This window comes from Phascolarctos cinereus, unplaced genomic scaffold (genome assembly GCF_003287225.1).
Source record: "Phascolarctos cinereus isolate Bilbo 61053 unplaced genomic scaffold, phaCin_HiC Scaffold_5;HRSCAF=322, whole genome shotgun sequence".
Lineage (NCBI taxonomy): Eukaryota > Metazoa > Chordata > Mammalia > Diprotodontia > Phascolarctidae > Phascolarctos > Phascolarctos cinereus.
The window spans coordinates 15,460,814-15,482,308 of record NW_027555958.1 but is presented as its reverse complement, the minus strand read 5'-3'; the positions used below and the strand labels follow the sequence as shown (position 1 = coordinate 15,482,308).

Sequence of the window (21,495 nt, the reverse complement as noted above, 5' to 3'; positions counted from 1 at the left end):
GAGATACATACTATAAAACAATGAATGGGAAAATGTCTCAATTCTCCAAAAAAAAAAAAGAAGAAGAAAAGTGTGGAGTCTGAGTCATAGACCAATTACCTCAAATTTGGCTCCTATCAAAATTCAAAAACCTATTAATAACGAGTTGGTTAATGAACATTTAGAAGAGAACATTATCACACAGAGCTCACATAGCTTCATCACAAATAGTTCCAGGCAGATATATCTAATTTTTGATACAGTTTTTAGATTAATAAATCAAGGAAATTCTGTAGATATATTTTAGTGAATCATTTGACAAAATCTCTCATGATGTTACTGATAACAGGACGGAAAGCATGTGAACTAGTCAGTGGACAGCTAAACTAAGGGCCAAATCCAGAGAACTCATGATTAGTTTTAGGTCCCATTATACAGAGGTACCTAGTGGAGTGCCCACAGAGCTGTGTTTGGCCCTCTGCTCTATAACATTTTTATCAATGAATTGCATAAAACATTGATAGCATGCTAATCAAATATGAATATGATGCAAAGATAGGAGAGGTAGCTATTGGATAACAGAATGAAAAAAAAAAAGTGATTATAGTCTAGAATATTTGGCCAGATCTACTAAGACCATATTTCAAGAAGAAAAATTCAAAGTCTTAAACTTGGGTAAAAAAAAATCAACTTCTTAAGTCAAAATAACAGGAAGATGTCTAGACAGCAATTAGTCTGAAAAAGTGGATGACAAGCTCAATATAGAACCTGGCAGCAGATTCAGGGACATAGGAGGTTAGGGGACAGGCTCACTGGAGGAGCTTGGACATGACTCATTTTTAATGGGCCCATGCTTTATATTAGTGATTTGTTGTTTCTATTTCTAATTGATCACAAATCATCCCTTTATTCATTTCACTCTGGAATTTTCCCAACAATTTTAGTTAAGGTTCACTAGTCTATAGTTCCGTTTTTTTCAGGGTCATGGGGTATAGTGACTCGAACTTGATGAGTGCAGCTGAGGTCACTCTTACTATTTTCTCTTTTATCTTGGCTTTCAATTCCCTGTCAACATAGAAACCCGAGAGGCTTAGTTTGAGACCAACCAGAATCTAATATTCTATCTAAGGAACTAAAGCTTAAGAGGTGGTAAACCAAAGAATAACACAACTAGCTAAAAATATTATTGCAAATCTAGAGATCATCCAAAAGGAGCCAAAAATAATTCCATAACAACTGCAAGAAGAGATTTAAGGAAAATGATTAATTTTTCACAAAGACTACATGAATACCTGGAAGAAATTAAGCCAGAGATTAAAAAACTGAAAATCTCTGGAAGAAAAATTTGGAAGAAGAATAAATACACTTCAGAAGAGAAAGTGGAGTGAAGGAGGCAGAGCCAAGATGGCGAAGTGAAAGCAGTGACTTGCTTGAGCTCTCCCGCAAACCCCTCCAAATACCTATAAAAAAAAAAATTCTAAAGCAGCAGAACCCACAAAAAGACAGAGTGAAGTGAATTTCCAGCTCAAGACAATCTGGATGGTTGATCAGAAAGGTATATTGTGCCAGCTGGTGAGAGGAGTGCAGTGCGGCATGGGGGTGCAGGCTGCAGCGAACCTGGAGCAGGCCTCAGAGGACTGAATCATGGGCAGCTGTAGTGGTTTCCAGACTTCTCAACCCACGAACACCTAAGGCAACTTAGAAGGTCAGTGGGAAAGCTCTGTTTCTATGGTGAGAGAGGAGCTAGGTCTCAGAGCCAGGTCCTAAGTGCTGAGTGCTGAGCACTGAGCATGGGTCCCATGGTGGTGGCTGCATCCTGAGCTTCTGGCCCACAGACTAAGGGGAAATCAAATGGCTAATCAGAGGGGGATTGCAGTGATCTCTTTGCCAGTGCTGAGGCAGCAATCTCTTGCTTTGCCCGTGCTTGGATCTGGGTCACACTTCTGCACAGGGGTCCTGGGGCAAGGAGGAGCACTGGTGTGGTGGAGCTTGTAGTGGTTGTGAAGAGGAAACCCTCTTCACAGTTCCAGGACAGAAAGGAGTGCTTGTGGTCACTAATACACCAGAGCACAGGCCAGGAAAGGAGTAAACACCGTGCCCCTTATCATACCACCTTGCAAGAACTAAAAAATGTACAGGTCCCTACAAGTATCTCTGAAAACAGCTGTATAAACCTCTGAAGCTTGGAACAGCACATTCTCCACATTGGAAGCAGACTCTTACCTTAACAAAGTGTTTAAAACTCAAGTAATTGGCTGAGATCATGAGCAAGCAGCGCAAAAAGAGTCAGGCGATATTATCTTACTTTGGTGGCAAAGAAGATCAAAACATACAACCACAAGAAGACAACAAAATCAAAGCTCCTACATCCAAAACATCCAAGAAAAATATGAATCAGTCCAGGCCTTGGAAGAGCTCAAAAGGGATTTTGAGAAGCAAGTAAGGGAAGTAGAGGAAAAACTGGGAAGAGAAATGAGAGTGATGCAAGAAAATCATGAAAAACAAGTCAACAGCTTGCTAAAGGAGACCCAAAAGAAATACTGAAGAAAATAACACCTTAAAAAATAGCCTAACCCAAATGGCAAAAGAGGTCCAAAAAGCCAATGAGGAGAAGAATGCCCTAAAAAGAAAAATTGGCTAAATGGAAAAGGAAGTCCAAAAGCTTACTGAAGAAAATACTTTCTTAAAAATTAGAATAGAGCAATTGGAAGCTAGTGACTTTATGAGAAATCAAACACTGTAAAACAAATCCAAAAGAATGAAAAATAGAAACAATGTGAAATATCTCATTGGAAAACAACTGACCTGGAAAATAGATCCAGGAGAGAGAATTTAAAAATTATTGGACTATCTGAAAGCCATGATCAAAAAAAGAGCCTAGACATCATCTTTCAAGAAATTATCAAGGAAAACTGCCCTGATATATTAGAACCAGAGGGCAAAATAGAAATTGAAAGAATCCACAGATCTCCTCCTGAAAGAGATCCCCAAAGGAAAACCCCTAGGAATATTATAGCCAAATTCCAGAGTTCCCAGGTCAAGGAGAAAATATTACAAGCTGCCAGAAGGAAACAATTCAAGTACTGTGGAAACACAATCAGGATAACACAAGATTTAGCAGCTTCTACATTAAAGGACCGCAGGGCATGGAATATAATATTCCGGAGGGCAAAGGAGATAGGATTACAACCAAGAATCACCTACCCAGCAAAACTGAGTATAATCCTTCAGGGGAAAAAATGGTCATTCAGTGAAATAGAGGACTTTCAAGCATTCTTGATGAAAAGACCAGAGCTGAATAGAAAATTTGACTTTCAAATACAGGACTCAAGTGGAACATGAAGAGGTAAACAGGAAAGAGAAATCATAAGAGACTTATTAAGATTGAACTGTTTACATTCCTGCATGGAAAGATGATATTTATAACTCATGAGACCTTTGTCAGTATTAGGGTAGTTGAAGGAAAAAAAATTATATGTATGTATGTATAGATAGATAGATAGATAGATAAATAGATAGAGGGCACAAGGTGAGTTGAAGATTAAGGGGTCATATCTGGAGAATAAAATTAAGGGATGAGAGAGGATGATACTCAGAGAAGAAGAAAGGGAGAGGTAGAATGGGGTAAATTTTCACACAAAAAAACAGAAAAGTCTCTTACAGTGGAGGGGAAACAGGGGAAGGTGAGAGGGAATGAGTGAATCTTATTCTCATAGGATTTGGCTTAAGGAGGGAATAACATACACATTCAATTGGGTATGGAAATCTGTCTTACCCTACAGGAAAATGGGGGGGAAGGGGACAAGAGAGCAAGGGGATGATAGAGAGGAGGGCAGATTGGGAAAGGGGTAATCAGAAGCAAATACTTCTGAGGAGGGACAGGGTCAAAAGAAAGAATAGAATAAATGGGGGGCAGGATAGGATTAAGGGAAATAGAGTTAGTTTTTCACAACATGTCTACTATGGAAGTGTTTTGCATAACTGTGCATGTATAACACTATATTGAGTTGCTTGCCTTTTCAATGAGGGTAAGTGGGGAGGGAGGAAGGGAGAAAATTTGGAACCCAAAGTTTTAAAAACACATGTTTAAAAAAACGTTTTCACATGCAACTGGGAAATAAGAAATACAGGAAATGAGGTACAGAAGTCTATCCTGCCCTACAGGAAAATAGAAGGGGAAGGGGATAAGAGAAAGGGGGGAGATAGAAGAGAAGGCAGACTATGGGAAGGGGTATTCAGAATGCATGCCATCTTGAGGTGGGGGGAGGGGTGAGATGGGGTGAAAATTTGGAACTCAAAATCTTGTGGAAGTAAGTGTTGAAAACTAAAAATAAATTTATATTAAAAAAAAAAAGAAGAGAAAGTGGTATTACCCAAGTACTGCAAACCTAAAAACTAAAGTATAGTAAAAAGAAATTAATGATTTCATGAAACAAAAAGAAATAGAAATAGAAAAAATAAAAGATTGTGAAAAAAACTTGAAGAAAATGGACAACATCTGATTTTTAAAACTGAGTTGGAAAACATAAAAAGGAGATCATTGGACAGACAAAAATCAGGATTTTTGTAAAATCCAGGGTTCTCCCTATTTCCCAGAATGTCATAAATTTAAACTATTCAGATTTCTTAGCAGTAGATTGCACAGTGCTGTACTGGAATTCAGAAAGACTAGAATTCCACTCGAGCCTCAGACACTTACAGCCTGTGTGACCCTGGGCAAGTCACTTAACATTTTTCTATCTCAATTTCCTCATCTGTAAAATAGAGATAATAATAGCACCTACCTCCCAGAGTTGTGGTGAAGATCAAGTGAGATAATATTCCCAAAGCATTTTGCAAATCTTAAAGCACTGCATAATCATATAAAGATTTAGAAAATGTGTAAATCTCCTTCTAAAAGAAACCCCCCAAAAAAAAACCTCAAAAGGAGAGGAACCTGAAAGTTTCCAAAAACTTCATAACCAAAATCCAAGGCTCCTGCATAATAATGTAAAGCATCAGAAAGAAGTTATTCAGAGTATTAGGGAACTATAGTGAGGAAAACTCAAAAAACTGGCAACTTCTACCATAAACAAGAGAGATCTTGGAATCTAATAGTCTAAAAGCCAATAGATATAATCTTTTAAAATCATTTTTATTTAGTTAGATATTTCTCAATTACATGTAAAAAAAATTTTAATTTTGAGTTCTTAATTCTTTCCCTCCTTTCCACCATCCCCTTGAGAAAGCAAGCAATTTTGTTTCCATTATACATGTGAGGTCATGCTAAATATATTTCCATATTTGCAATGTTGCAAAAGAAAACATGAAGAAAATAAAACAATAAAAATAAGGATAGCAAAAAGAAGTATGCTTAAGTCTGCACTCAGAGATCACCAGTTCCCTCTCAGGAGGTGGTGAATATTTTTCATCATACGTTCTTCAGAATTGTTTTAGATCATTGTCTTGATCAGAATACCTAAGTCTTTCACAAATGATCATCCGTATAATATTGCTGTTGCTATATAGAGTGTTCTCCTGGTTCTGCTCATTTCACTTTGCATCAATTCATATAAGTCTTTTCAGATTTTTCTGAAACCATCTTGCTAATCATTTCTTATAGAACAATAGTATTTCATCACAATCATATACCACAACTTGCTCAGCCATTCCCCAATCTATGGACATCCCCTCAGTTTCCAATTCTTTGCCACCACAAAGAGAGTTACTATAAATATGTTTGTACAAATTGGTTCTTTTCCCTTTCCTTTAATCTGTTTGGGTTACAGACCTAGTAGTGGCATTTCTGGGTCAAAGGATATGTAGTTTTATAGCCTTTTGGGTATAGGTCCAAATTGTTCTGCTGAATTGTTGAATCATTTCACAACTCCATCAACAATGCATTAGTGTCCCAATATTTCCACATCCCTACCAGCATTTGTCATTTTAATTTTCTGTCACATTAGCCAATCTGATAGGTGTGAGGTAGTAACTCAGAGTTGTTTTAATTTACATTTCTCTAATCAGTTGTGATTTAAAGCATTTTTTCCTGTGACTACTTTATGGCTTTCATTTCTTCTTCTGAAAACTTCCTGTTCATATTTTTTGACCATTTGTCAACTAGGGAATGGCTCTTATTTTATAAACTTGACTGAGTTCCCCATACAGTATATTTGAAAAAATGAGGACTTTATCAGAGAAACTTCCTACAAAAATTTTTTCCAGTTCCCTGTTTTCCTTCTAATTTCGGCTGCATTAGTTTTGTCTGTGAAAAACCTTTTTAAAAATTATCTATTTTACTTCCTGTAAACTCCTCTATCTCATTTGGTCATTAACTTATCCATAGATCTGACAAGTACATTTTCCCCGCTCCCCTAATTTACTTCTGATATTTCCCTTTATGTGTAAGTCATTCATCCATTTTGACCTTTTTTTGGTATACAGCATGCAGTGTTGGTCTATGTGTAATTTCTGCAAAAATACTTTCCAATTTTCCCAGCAATTTTTGTCAAATGGTGAGTTCTTGCCCCCAAAGCTCAGATCTTTGGGTTTATTAAACACTGGATTACTGTGGTTATTTACTGTGTACTGTGTATCTAATCTATTCCACTGGTCTACCACTCTATTTCTTAGTGCCAGATTGTTTTGATGATTACCACTTTGTAATATAGTTTGAAATCTGGAACTGCTAGGCCATCTTCCTTAACATTTTTTCCATTGATTCCCTTGGTATTTTTTACCTTCTGTTCTTCCAGATTAATTTTGTTACTCTTTTTTTTTCTAGCTCTATAAAATAATTCTTGGTTAGGTTGATGGATATGGCACTGAATGAGTAAATTAACATAGATAGAATTTTCATTTTTATCATTTGCCTTATATCATATCATACAGTCTTCCCATGAGCAATTAATATTTCTCCAATTGTTTAGACCTGTCTTTATTTGTGTGAAAAGTGTTTTGCAATTGTGTTCATGTAATCCCTTGGTTTGTCTTGTCAGATAGACTGTCAAGTGTTTTATATTGTCTGCAGTTATTTTGAAAGGAATTTTTCTTTCTATCTTTTCGTGATGGACTTTTTTTGGTAATATGTAGGAATACTGATGATTTATAAGGGTTTGTATACTGCAACTTTGCAGAAGTTAATTGTTTTAACTAGTTTTTAGTTGATGATCTAGGGTTGTCCATCATACCATCTGCAAAGAGTGATGGGTTTGTTTCCACATTGCCTAATTTTATTCCTCCAATTTCTTTTTCTTGTCTTATTGCTATAAATAGTATTTCTAGTGTAATATTGAGTAATACTGGTGACAATGGACATGGTTTGCTTCATTCCTGATCTTATGGGGAAGGCTTCAAGTTTATCCCCATTATAGACAATGCTTACTTTTGGTTTTAGGTAAACACTACTTATCACTTTAAGAAAGTCTCCATTTATTCCTATGCTTTCTAGGAATGAGTTAATTAATTAATAGGAATGAGTGTTGTTGCATCTATTGAGATAACATCATAATTTTGTTGTTATTATTATTGATATGGCCAATTATGCTGATATTTTTTAAAATACTGTACCAACAATATACCACATGGTATATTGCTGTAATCTCCTTCCTAGCATTTAAATTTTTTGCATCAACATTCATTAAGAAAGCTGGTGCATTGGTTTTCTTATTTTTGGCTCTCCCTAGTTTAAGTATCAAAACCATATTTGTGTCATAAAAAGATTTTGGTTAGACACCTTCTTTATCTGTTTTTTCCCAAATAGTTTATGAAGTATTAGAATTAATTGTTCCTTAAATGTTTGGTAGAATTCACTTGTGAATCTATCTTGTCCTGGTTTTTTTCCTTAGGGAGCTCATTGATGACTTGTTTGATTTCTTATTCTAAGATATGGTTATTCAAGAATTCTATTTCCTCTTTTGTTAATCTGGGTACTTTATTTTTTATAAATATTCATCCATTTCACTTAGATTGTCAGTTTCACTGGCATTTTCTCCTGTCTCTCCTCTAGTCTGTTTTACTTCTGACCACTGCCTTCTTTTATCTGTCCTCCCTTTTATCATCCCTTCCTCTTTTCTTTTATCCCTTTCCCATCTTACTTCCCTGTTCAGTAAGATAAATTTATATTACCAGTTGAGTATGTTGATATATTTTATCCTCTTTGAACTAATACAGAAGTGAATGAGGGTCAAGCATTGCCAGCCCCCTTCCATCACTTTCCCCTCCATGGTAAAAGCTTTTCCTTGCATGCCTCTTTTATGTGAGATAATTTTCTCCATTCTTTCTGTCTTTGTGCCAAAACTCTTAGTAGTTCCTTTCAAAGATCAGCTTGGGCAATTCCAAAACCTGTAAATATAAAGTATAAACACAAGCATCAGTGCTTTTAAAACAACATGGGTGATTTTCCTGGCTTCTCAGGAAACCATCCTTCACTACAGACAGTTCTTGCTTTATGTAAGTGAGCCATTCCACAGACCTCCAACTTTTACATAATCTGAATTTGCCTATGGGTACCATACTGTGCAGGGAGGGGGCTGGCACATAGTTCAAAAACACTCAGGAGCCAGAGACAGAGAAGCAAAAGCAGGAGAAGTAACATGCAGGGGCCCGGACCAGCCATGTGAGGGTCTGGCTGGAAGCAAAAAGAAGAAGAATATATGGGGAGCTGACAAGTGGGGGCTGGACACAAATGCAGACAGGAGAGAACTGGTGACATGTGGGAGAGCCACACAGCACCTAAACGCAGAGGATGGGAAGACAGACATGCAGGGCCAAATGTGTGAGCAGGTGGGCAGAGCAGGGCAAAGGTCTCAGTGGCCAAGGTCTCAAGCCAAGCCCCATATCTGGTGATGGCAGTGATGGTGGGCTCATCTGTTCTGCTTTCACTTAGGGGTATTTCAGGAGTTGTTGGGTTTGGGGTTTTTTGTGGTTGGTAGGAAGCTGCAGAGTAGTGAGCTGAGTGGCAGGAACAGAGAGAAAGAGAGACAGACAGAGACAGAGACACACAGACAGAGACAGAGAAAGAGAGAGAGAATAGTACTGTATGGTAAAGTTAACGTAGGTGATTTTTTAGAATGTTGATTTCTTTCAGAATTCTTTATGTAAAGCCGAATTTGTACAATGCAAATTTATGTAAAGCAAGAACCATCTGTACTGTTGAAGCGAAAATGAAACAAATGATTCCATAACCACAACATGTGTCTGTAATCAGTTCATATGTAGACATGGCACCCTGTAGAACATCACCTGGATGTATCCCAGGACGGATAGTCTATGTCACTCAAACTAACAAGCCCAAGCTGTGTCATAAGCTTTAAAACCATTTTACCCAGAGACCTGTTATAAAATCTTAGAAAATGACAGTAACTTGTGATCCACTGCATAGAATTGCAATCCACATTCTCAGTTTTTACCATCATCTCTTCATGAAGTCCTGCGAGACCATGTGAAATAGACCTATAAGGAATTGATGATGAAACCAATGTGACTATTCTTGGGGCCCTAGGAAGTGAGAGTACAGGCTCAAATGACAGATTTGTGGAAAAGAGTAGAATCAAAGGAAGGATAGAATGGCTGCTTAGGGTAGAGAAGATAGGATAAACATGACAGAGAAGTCAGAAGGAGACAAATTTGGGTATGGCAGAGAAAAGTCAGAAGCTTTAAGCTGTTTTGTTTTCATTTTTCTACCAAAGAAAATTATCAGTGTGCTATATGTAAAAGAAGGAAAATGACTAATAGGAAGTTAAAATCCTAGGAAATGAAAGTGATAATACATGTGTTCTTGAATTTCAGTTGGGAGTTGAAATCAGTAGGTCTATGAACCACATCCCAGAGTGCAGAAAGAAGAGGTCGGTTTGACTATTGAGCTCCTGTCAGTAATCCTTTTGAAAACTGGGGAGAAACAAGGTTCATACTTCAGAACAAGAGATGGGCAAATGTTTCAATTTTCCAAAAAAAGAGTAGATTCTGTGAATTATAGACCAATGACCTTTAATTTGGTTCTTATCAAAAACATATTAAAAAGCTGATTAGTGAATATTTACAAAAGAAGCAATGAATACACAGGGTTCAAGTGGCTTCATCACAAATAATCCCAGACGTCGTCCTACTTTTCTTTTTTTGACAGTTATTAGATTAATTAATCAAGGAAATATTGTAGATAGTTTATCTTGATTTGAGGGAATCAATTGACAAAACCATTCATGATATTCTTAGCAAGATGATGAGAGCAGCACCTGATATCTTATGTGGCTTTTACTGTGTGCCATGCACTGTACTAAGTGCTTTACAATTATTATTTCATTTGATTCTCACAAGAACCCTGCAAGACATGTGATATAATAATCCCCTTTTTACAGAAAAAGAAACCGAGGCAAATCAATGTTAAGTAATTTGCCTAAGGTCACACAACTAACAAGTGTCTGAGGACAGATTTGAATTCGAGTTTTCTCAACTCCAGGCCTGAAGCTTTATGTGCTGCACAACCTCAAAGACGGAGGAGATAGGAATTAGTCAGTAAACAATTGGGTGAACGGCCAAACAGAAAGAATCCATACATGGTCCTATGTTACCTTGTACAGAGGTCCCTAGTGGAGTGCCTACAGATCTGTTTGGCCATCTATTATGTAAAATTTTTATCAGTGAGTTGGATAAAAGTATGGATGGCATACTAATCAAATTTGAAGATGACACAAAGTCAGAAGAGGTAACTAACGTGTTGGATGTCAGAATGAAAAAAAAATGTATTTACAGTCTTGAATATCTAGCCAAATCTACTGAGATCATATTTCATGGACATAAATTCAAACTCTTAAACTTGGGTGCAAAATCAGCTTCTCAAGTCAAGATGAGAGAAGTATGTCTAAATAGGAATTAATATTTTTTTTAAAAATGATTTAGGAGATTGATTGGATGACAAGCTCTGTATATGACCTGGCTGCAGAAATAGGAACACAGGAATTTGGAGAACAGCCTCACTGGAATAGCTTAGACATGGCTTATTTTTAATGGGCCCATGCTATATATTAGTGATTGTTGCTGCCCTTTCTAATTGCTTACAAATCATCCTTTTAGTATTGCGCTCTGGAATTTTTCCAACAATCTTAGGTGTGCTTACTGCTCTATAGTTCAAAGAATTGACATTGGTTTTCTTTTGAAAATCAGGAAAATATTTGCCTCTGTGCAGTCCTTTAACTCTTATCCTATACTCATAGCCATTCATAGACCCCCACCAATAATGTCTTTTTCCCAAAAATGTCTTAACGATCATCTCCACAAATTCTTTCAATGCTCTGGGATACAGTGACTTGTTGAGGGCAGCTGAGTTCTCACTTACCATTTCCTCAAGTGTCTTGGCTTTCAATTCCTTGTTATCCATTTTTGTTCTATCTGCACCAGTCCAAACACCATCCTCCTTGAAACTGAGTAGGTCTGACTGGGGAGGGTTGGGGAAGCATTCATTTTCATCCATCAATAATAATAATAACTAATGTTTATATAGTACTTTAAGACTTGCAACATGTTTTACATATATTATTTCATTTGATTTGTTCCTCTCAACAACTCTATGACATAGGTGGTATTATTATCCCCATTTTACAGGTGAAGAAACTTAGGCTGAAAGAGAGTAAGTGAATTCCTCAGAATCACATAGCTAGTAAGTATCTGGGGCAGGTTTTGAACTCACATCTTCTTAACTTCAAGACTGAAACTCTATCCACTATATTACCTAGAATCCCAAGTCACATTCCTACCTCTTCCTTGATCTCTTTCTTTGCCTTCCTCTAAAATAAATCAGAGTCAAAACTTCATTGAGACAGCTGAAATTAGCTCCCAACTTCAAATTCTATATTTAAGGTCACTAGGAAAGGAAAGAAAAAGCCATCTCCTGCATTTCCAAGTCTTATTTTTGGTGAAGGTTTTTGTCTTGTACTTCAGGCTCCATCCTTACCTTTTACATTAACTGCAAAAATCCTTAAGAACCCTATCATCCTCCATGTCTAAAGTCATCTTTATTACTTCACTTTTAACTAAATCACCCCCTTCTCTTAAAAAAAAATCTAAGGAAACTGATATTCAGTATTATAACTTCTGGATTACAAGCTCAATGTCCTATTAATCTTTATAGGGTCCCAGTACCTAATACATAACTTTGCTTACAGCAAGTGCTAAATAAATGTTAAATTGGCCATGTCGTATATGGTGGGAAAAGCTCAAGACATGGATGAGATCTGATATGTATTGGCCATGTGACCCTGGGCAAGACATTAAAACTCTCTAATGCTCAATTTTTTCATTATAAAGTAGTTGTTGTGACAATGTTATCGCCTATATTGCAAGGAAAAATTGCAAGCTACCCAGGTCTCACGTCCCTACTCCAGCCAAACCCTGAAATTCTCTCCAGACCTATTATAGATCAAGAAATCACAGTAAGTGATATCTTCCACTGCTGAAATGAAAACAGAAAAAGAAAATATCAGCCAGAAACCCACAGGCAATAAGAAAAAGGACAGCCACAAAGCCAGTGACAGGGCAATCAAGCAAGCCAGCATATTCCTAGTATAACCAAACATGGGTACATGCAGGGACACATGTAACTTCTGTTTGGTTGCATCAAGTATGAAGGTTTCCCTCAAGAAGATCCTAGAGTGGTCCTTAGGGTGAGGACCTTAGAAGCCCCAGAGAGCATCATGGGCCAGTATAGCACAGCATGCTCAGACTGGAACACCTAGGAGCACTAGGGCTCCAGGGTACCTAATACTTTGTCCTGAGATTCCACAGAAGGCCATAAAGATCTAATTCTCTGAATATCAAATATCCAGAGGTCAAAACCCAAGTTACCCAGGTTGAAATCAAGCAGGACCCAGAATTCCACTTAAGGAACTAAAGCTGAAGATATGAGTAAACCAAAGAATACCCTAAACTAGTTAAACAAAGGTCTCACAAATCTAGAGGTCCTCCCCCCAACCAAAGAAGACAAGAATAACTATAACAACTACAGAAAGAGATTCAAGGGGAAAATGTCTTTTCCCACAAAGACTACATGAATACCTAGAAGAAATAAAACAACAAATTTTCAAACTGAATTAAAATCCATGGACAAGAGATTCGGAGGGAGAATAAATAGTTTAGGAGAGCAAATGGTACTACCCAAGTACTAAAAAACCCAAAAACTAAAATGGAATAAAAAGAAAAAACATGAGTGTCTGAGGAAAAAAAGAAATATTAGAACAAAAGTCAAAGATTGGAAGAAAAATAGAAAATTTGGATATCTAATGTTTTTTTAAACAAATTATCAGGAAAACTGGGGCAGCTAGGTGGCACAAAGGATAGAGTTCTGGCCTTGGAGTCAGGAAGACCTGAGTTCAAATCCAGCCTCAGACACTTGATACTTACTAGCTGTGTGACCCTGGGCAAGTCACTTAATCCCAATTGCCTCACCAAAAAGCAATAATAACAATAATAACAATAAATTTTTAAAACTTTATCTGGAAAACAGATCAAGGGGAGATCATTAAAACCAGGACTAAAAAAAAAAATCCTGGGTGCTCCCTATATTTCAAGAAATCATAAATACAAACTTCCCAGCTCTATTAGGACTAGTTGCTGCAAAGGATATAAAACTGAAACTTGAGTCAGAAAGACCTGAGTTCAATTCTAACTTAAAACACTTACCAGTTGTGTGACCATGGGCAAATCACTTAACCTTTGCAAACCTTAAAGCTCCACATAATTATGTGAAGATTTTAAAAATCCATCAATCACCTCCTGAAAGAAATCTCAAAAGAAAGAGTCCCAAGAATATCATAGCCAAAATCCAAAAGCATTAAAGAAAAAAATGCTTCAGGCCATCAGAAAGAAATCATTTGAGTAATGGGGAACCTTAGTAAGGAACACTCAAAACCTGGTTAACTTCTACTATGAACAAGGGGAGATCTTGGGATATAATACTCTAAACGTCAATAGATATAGTCTTACATACAAGAACAACTCCCCTGCAAAGCTGAGTAGATTTGTGGGGCGAATGGAATAGAGTACTTTTAAGGATTTCTGATGAAAATATCAGACTTAAGTAGGAACTTTGAAATGTAAACACAACAATCATGGATTGTGTGATGAGGCTGTGCTAACATCCTATTGGGGGATGAAGAAACAAGTGTCTCTTTGGAACCTTAATATCATCAAAAGGTACTGAGAAAGTTAAATGAGAAAGTCAGGGGATCTAGCAATGGATGGATTCTGTTCTGGGAGACTGAAGAAGGCAAGGAAAAAGGAATATACTAGTGAAGAAAGGAGAAAGAAAGGAGTGGGACCTATTATGTCTCATAATTGAGGAGAGAGAAAAGAAAAGCATATAAGCATGAAGGAGGGAATGAGAAGAGCAGGCATCAGTTGAACCTTGTTATCTGAAACAGACAAAGGATTGAAAATAGACACAGATATATATCAAATTCAATAGAGAAGCAAGTGGACATGAGAAACAGGAAGGAAGAGAAGTGAACGGTAAGAGAGAGAATAATCTTGAGGAAGGAATAATTGCAAGCAAAGCAAAATTCCTGATCCCAAAGTGGGAATTAAAATGGGGGGGGGGAAAAAGAAGTGAGAAAATTAAAGAACTAGAATCTAAGGGGAAGCCCAACAATTGGGGAATAACTGATTAGATTGTAGCATGTGAACTTAAAAGAATTTTATAGCAACATAAGAATGCTGAAAGACATTATTTCAGAGGGTACGGGGTAATATAACTGACATAGAGTGGAATGTGCTAAAGCAGAAAGAACAACACTAGAGGAAAACAAAGACTTTAAAGACTTAATGACCAACTGTGTTCCCAGAGCACCTGCAATGCACCGTGTTCACCTTCTTGTGGAATTATTCTGGATTCAAGATGCAGGGCGTGGGCGCTACGTTCATTTTCCTTCACTCTGCTTATTAGTCCTCCTTCTCTTGTGGATTTTTGGTGGTTGTTGTCGTCATTTTGTTTTGGTGGGAGGACCTGGTAGAAAGGAGGCTTAGAAATTGTGCTGCCAAAAAAGGACATTAAAACATTTTTAAATGGACCGAAGAGGCCAGTGAAGGAAGTTTAGAAGGAAGCAGAGCAAAGCAAGACAGTTTAGAAAGTAACATGTGGAATTTGTTATACACTTTCAAAATGAAAAAGTAAGTAGCATGAAATAGAACATCATGGTTTCCTACATAGTCTTTTGTGTGTGTGCTACTATGTATCTATGGAAATACTCATTTTTGATATTTAAGTCCAGAATGAAAAAGTTAAACTTAAGTTTTCTTTTAAATGAATTAATGAATTCTTCCATTTTTACTATCTTTTAATTTTGTTTTAATGTTGGCTCTTCTACCTCCATATTTTTTTTCTGTTTCTATGAATCTTTTTTACAAATCAGATTAAAAGATGGAAATGAATATCGATGCCAAATCATTTTGATTTCCTATTCATGGCCAAAGCCACTAAAACCAATGGTTTTCAAAATACTTTACTGTCAAGAACTATGTTTGTATCTATTCCCAATTCTCATTTTTTATTTTTTGTACATTAGTGATTTTCCTCCTATTACCTATAGCCTCTATATTTATTTAAACTGATGTGGGGCCAAGTATGGAAAGTACCTGAGAAGCCCCAGGATAAGCCACTTCAGACCTCCTTCAGTGGTCTTCAGTGGATGAATCTTCACTGGGGAAGGTGCTTTACCCAACCATAGGACAATGTTGATTCCATTCTGCTTTAGTTGTGTTGACTATTGCTGATAATATTTATTGTATTCTGTATTTATGGTCCTTTTTAATCTCTGTTTTTCCTCGAAGGAGAAGAAAGAAGAAGAAATCACTTCCACCAACATCCCTTCAGTTGATTCAAGCTCTGACAGTGCCATAAATCAGGTCGAACTCAGTTTTTTAACCAAGGATGCAATTGAATTAAAGGTACAATACTTTGCTCTGAAGCTCCCACTTGTAATTTGTTGCCCATCTTTTCTTTTTCTCTTTTTAAAGTAAATTTTCATGATTATCTTTTGTTTTACATCAACTACATTTGTCTGTACATATTTTCCTCACTTTCCTCACTGAACAAAGAGAAGAGAAAGACAGAGATAGAGACTTTGTTGGGGGGAGTGAGTGGAGGAGGGAGGGGGGACAGGAGGCAGAGAGAGAGGTGAGAGAGAGAGAGAGAGAGGTCACAAAAACCCTCAGTATAAACATCCACAGTCCAGTAAAACAAATACCCACATTCACCATTTCTGAAAATGTATGTCTCTATCTGTATTTTAATTTTATCATCACTCGCAGATGAATGGCGAGTTCCATCTTCAGTCTTTTGGACATGTGGTTTATCATTACATTGATCAGAGTTTAAAGTCTTTCAAAGTTGTTTTTCCCCATAATATTGTTATTATTTTACAAATTGTTCACGTAGTTCTGCTAACTTCATTCTATTTGAGTTCATAGGCATCTTCTTAGTTTCCTCTGAAGTTGTCCATTTTATCATTTCTTATGATATAATGATATTATTATAGTAATATATTTTTGTAATGGAATATTATAACAATATTAATATAATATATTAAGAGAATTACATTCACCTACCAAAATTTGTTTAGCCATTCCCCAGTATAACAGTCCTATAAATATTTTTGGATATCTTCTTTGAGGTATAAGCCAAGAAGCGACATAGCTGGGTCAAAGGGGATGGATAGTGTGTTAACATTCTGGGAATAGTTCCATATTGCTTTCCAGAATGGCTGGACCAATTCTCATCTCTACCAACAGTGCACTAGTGGACCTGTTTCCCCACAGCACTTCCAACATTTGGTGTTTTCCTCTTTTGTCTTCTTTGTCTAGGGGCATGAGATAGAACTTCAAAGTTGGTTTAATTTGCATTTCTCTATTGGCAGCTTAGAGCATTTATTCATATGGCTGTTGATAACATGGATTTGAAAACTTCCTGTGCATATATTCTTTGACCATTTATCTATTGGGGGATGAAATTTGGTTTTATAAATTTTAACGGATTACTTAAATATCTTAGAAATGGGGCCTTAATCAGAGAACTTGACAAAGATTTTTCTCATTCCATTTATTTCTCTTCTAAGTTTAACTACATTAGATTTATTTATTTATTTGCAAAAACTTTTAAATTTTGGGTAATAAAATTATCCATTTTATCTTGTGTCATCCTCTCTGATGTTTGTTTAGTCATGAAATCTTCTTCCATGCATAGATCCTTCAGGTGATTTCTCCTTTAATTTAGTTATGATATCAAGTCCATGTATCCATTTGGAGCTTATCTTAGTAAATGGAGAGGTGCTAGTCTTAATTTCTATCACAAGGCTATTCAGTTTTCCTGGGCTCAAATCTTACCTTGGTAACTCACTAGCTGTGTGACCTTGAGAAACTTACTTAAGCTCCCTGCTCTGCTCCTCTATAAACAAGGGATGTCAGGCTAGAGTATATGTAACTGTGGGCTGGTGAGGGACAGGGAGAGAGAGAGAGAGAGAGAGAGAGAGAGAGAGAGAGAGAGAGAGAGAGAGAGAGAGAGATTGAAATGAGTCAACATTGCTTCATGGCAAGCAGAAAACCCTATGGGATCTTAAGATGGTACCAGATCTGTTTTTATATTGGTATGAGGGACTCCCAATGAAGAAATGCCCTCCACCCATGAAGATCAGCACCTATTCTGCTTGTTCTCTCCCTCCCTCCCTCCCTCTCTCTCTTCTCTTCTCTTCCTTCATCTGAATTAAATGTTTGTAATCAAGGAACAGCAATGTCAAACTCAAACCCATGGGCCTTCACTCCCAGTGAAGATTAAAATATAAATGAGAATTTTTAACAAAATAAAACATCTGGGAGCCAAGATGGCGGAGTAAAAAGGTAGTCGCTCTCACTCGTCCCTATAAACCTCTGAAAACCCAGAAAATATCACCCCAGAAAAAATCCCTGGAACATCTGAACTGGAAGAAAGATGGGGACTAGCAGTGCAGCAGCCCCGCAAATGGGTCTCTCAGTGCCTCAGCAAAAATAAGGGAAACAGCACTACAAGGGTCCCCCAGGCGGATAAGTACCCTACAGCATTTATCTGAAAAGAGCTGAAGAAAGCAACCTAAAGTCTTCATAAAGTCCGAGCCTTGCTGATTCCAGCCCAACACCAGGTAAGCTGTCAGAACCCCCAACTGTCAACCAGGAAGAGATCCTGAAGCCTAGGTGGTAGAGCAGGCAAACACAAACACCTGGACCTCTGAGTGCCTCAGTGAGGGTGGGGGAACTGGTGGAAACCAGCTCAGGAAAACACCACATGCCTCGGCACTCTACCGCAAAGGAATCTCCCAGTGCATTAGCAGAAACAAGGGAGGCAGCATTGCAAGGGGCCCCAGGCAGATAAACATCCTGCAACACCCATATAAAAGGAGCTGAAGAAAGCTAAAGGAAAGGAAAAGCAGGCAACCTAGAATTGCCTGAAAGTTCCAGCCTTGCTGATTCCAGCCCAACACGAGGTAAGCTGCCAAAACCCTACAGCCTCCAATTGCCAACATAAGAGGCCCCAGCACACAAAGCCAGTGACCAAGACCTAGGGTCCCAACACAAGAAGCTTGGGTCAGTGCCCTCTGTTCCCCAGCAGGAGAGCTAAATCTCTTTAAAGACCAGGGAATAAAGAAACCATGAGTAAAAAGAAACATACCATAGATTCATATTATGAGAAGAGTGAAGATCAAGACAGAAATTCTGAAAAGGACAACTTTGTCAATAAACCCACATCTGCAACATCAAAAGGGAATATGAACTGGTCTGAAGCCCAAAAAGCCTTCTTAGAAGAGCTCAAGAAGGATTTTAAAAGTCTAATGAGAGAGGTAGAAGAGTCCTTAAAAAATACAATTGGCCAATTGGAAAAAAAGTACACTGAAGAAAACAAGTCCCTAAAAAACACAATTGGCAAACTGGAAAAAAAGTACACTGAAGAAAACAAATCCCTTAAAAATACAATTGGCCAATTGAAGAAGGAAGTACAAAAACTAACAGAAGAAAACAATCTGTTAAAAACTAGAATTGGACAAATGGAAACTAATGACTCTATGAGAGAGCAAGAATCAGTCAAACAGAAACAAAAAAATGAAAAAAATGATGAAAACTAAAATACCTCATCGTAAAACAACTACCTGGAAAATCGATCCAGGAGAGACAATTTAAAAACATTGGACTACCTGAAAATCATGATGAAAAAAAGAGCCTGTACAGTATCTTTCAGGAAATCATAAAGGAAAACTGCCCTGAAGTCCTAGAACCAGAAGGTAAAATAACCATAGAAAGAATCCACCACTTACCACCTGAAAGAGATCCCAAATTGACAATGCCAAGGAATATAACAGCAAAATTCCAAAATTACCAGATGAAAGAGAAGGTGCTACAAGCAGGCAGAAAGAAACAATTTAAATATCATGGAACCAGAGTCAGGATTACACAGGACCTTGCAGGGCGTGGAACATGATATTCCATAAGGCAAGAAAGCTTGGATTGCAGCCAAGAATCAACTACCCTGCAGAAGTGAGCACAATTTTTCAAGGGAGAAGATGGATATTTAATGAAATTGGGGACTTCCAAACCTTCCTCATAAAAAGACTAGAGCTCAACAAAAAATTTGATCTTCAAGTCCAAGATTCAAGAAAGACATAAAAAGGTAAATGGGACAGAAAGATACAAAATGTTATTAATAAGGGCAAACTGTTTACATCCCTACAAGGGAAGATGACACTTGCAACTCTTGAGAATTGTTTTGTTATTACACCATGTTAAAGGAGTATACATAAAGGGGGTGGATATTAGTTGACTTTGATGTAATGATAAAAAAAAATCTAATCAAGTGGGTTAAATGGATCCAAGTAAGTGGATTAGTCTGATCTTAGAAAATGTACTGAGAAAGGAGGAGGCAGACAAGGGTAAATTACATTACAGGAAAAGACAGAAAATCCTATTACAGCAGAGGGAAAGAAGGGAGGGGGTGAGCATTGTTTGAACCTTGCTCTCATCAGATTTGGCTCAAGAAGGAATAACATAATCAGTTAGGTATGGAAATCTAACTTGCCCTATGGGCAGTAGGAGGGAAAAAGGGAAAGAAAAGGGAGGGGGGATGGAAGGGAGGGAAGAAGCAGTGAGGGTGAAGGGAAGAAGTGGGGAGGAGGAAAATAGAAGGGAAGAGAGACTGAAGGAGGCAGTGGTCAAAAGCAAAGTACTGGTGGGGAAGGAAGGGAGAAAGGAGAAAGAAAAGCATAAATGGGGAAAAAAGGATGGAGAAAAAGACACAGAAGTAATCATAACTGTGAAAGTTGAATCACTATCTTTTTTTTCTCTTCTGTTGAGTTTTGTTTCCTCTTTCTGATGGTTCCTCCTATTGGTTTAATTTTTACTTACAACTTCACTAATGTGAAAATTTGTTTAATAGGAATGTAAACATATAGCCTATATCAGGTTGTGCACAGTTTTGGGGAGGGAGGTGGAGAGGAAGGGGGAGAAAAATTTTAAACTCAAAAGCATATGGTAGTGATTGTTGATAAATCAAAATAAATTAATAAAATATGCAAAAAAAATTTTAAAAGAAGAAAACTGTAACAGAATAACAGAAAAAAATAAATAAAACATCTCTAATCTTCATTTATGGCTTTCTAAATAAATGTGTGGCCAAAGGAATCCCTTGCTAATGTTATTGATTTTTTCTTTCCTTTTTCAAAGGAGAAGGAAGCCCCTGAGATTGCATCCACCATAGTCTCTCCAGCTGGGCCTAGCCCTGAAAAATCCACAACTGATGTAAAACCAGATTCCACAAACCCAGATGCAGACAACTAGAGGTAAGGTGGTTTGCCCAGGATCTTCTGTTTTTAATTCATTCAGCTGCTTTGTGATATCACCCAACCTCATCCAGTAATTCACTCCCAAAGCCCAGATGATAATATACTCCTTAGATCCCTGACCTGGGCCCCCTTGGAGATGCTTAGGTCTCCCAAGCTGCTTGCATTTTCTCTAAAGTGCTGATGATTTTGCCCTTCCATTGACAACTCAGAAGGTATACAAAATCCTGGGCTGCAGAGAGGGCAGCATGAATCAACTGTGTTGTAGGGCAAGCAGAAAACCTAGTAGGACCTCAGATGGAACCAAACCTTTGTTTTAATCGGGGTGCGGGACTTCCAATAAGGAAATGCCCTCCACCCATGAAGATCAGCTCCTGTGGTGCAACTGAATATTCTTAGAGAGTTTGTTTCTTGGGATACCCTGAGATTAAGTGAGAAAGGAAGTAGAAAGAAACAAGCATTAATTAAGTACCTACTATGTGCTAGGCACTCTGCTAAGCACTTTAAAAATATTAGGTCATTTGATTCTCACAACACCCATGTGAAGCAAGTGTTATTATTGTCTCTATTCTATAATTTAGGAAACTGAGTCAAACAGAGATTAAATGACTTGCTAAGGGTCCAGAGATAGCCTGAGGCTGGCTTTGAACTCAGGGCTTCCTGACTCCAGGCCTAGCACTATCCACTACACCTCGTA

General features: G+C 37.5%; 1 protein-coding gene across 1 annotated transcript in view; it reads left to right on the top strand.

Moving 5' to 3' along the window:
- The window catches only part of DGKG (diacylglycerol kinase gamma), a 141,936-nt gene extending 121,140 nt beyond the window's left edge, over positions 1–20,796 (top strand). The window contains exons 17-18 of the mRNA XM_078155432.1: positions 15,775–15,891; positions 20,683–20,796. Of these exons, the coding sequence (XP_078011558.1) occupies positions 15,775–15,891; positions 20,683–20,796 (231 nt within the window). The remainder of the gene's footprint in view (positions 1–15,774; positions 15,892–20,682) is intronic.
- The last annotated feature ends 699 nt before the right edge of the window (positions 20,797–21,495 follow it).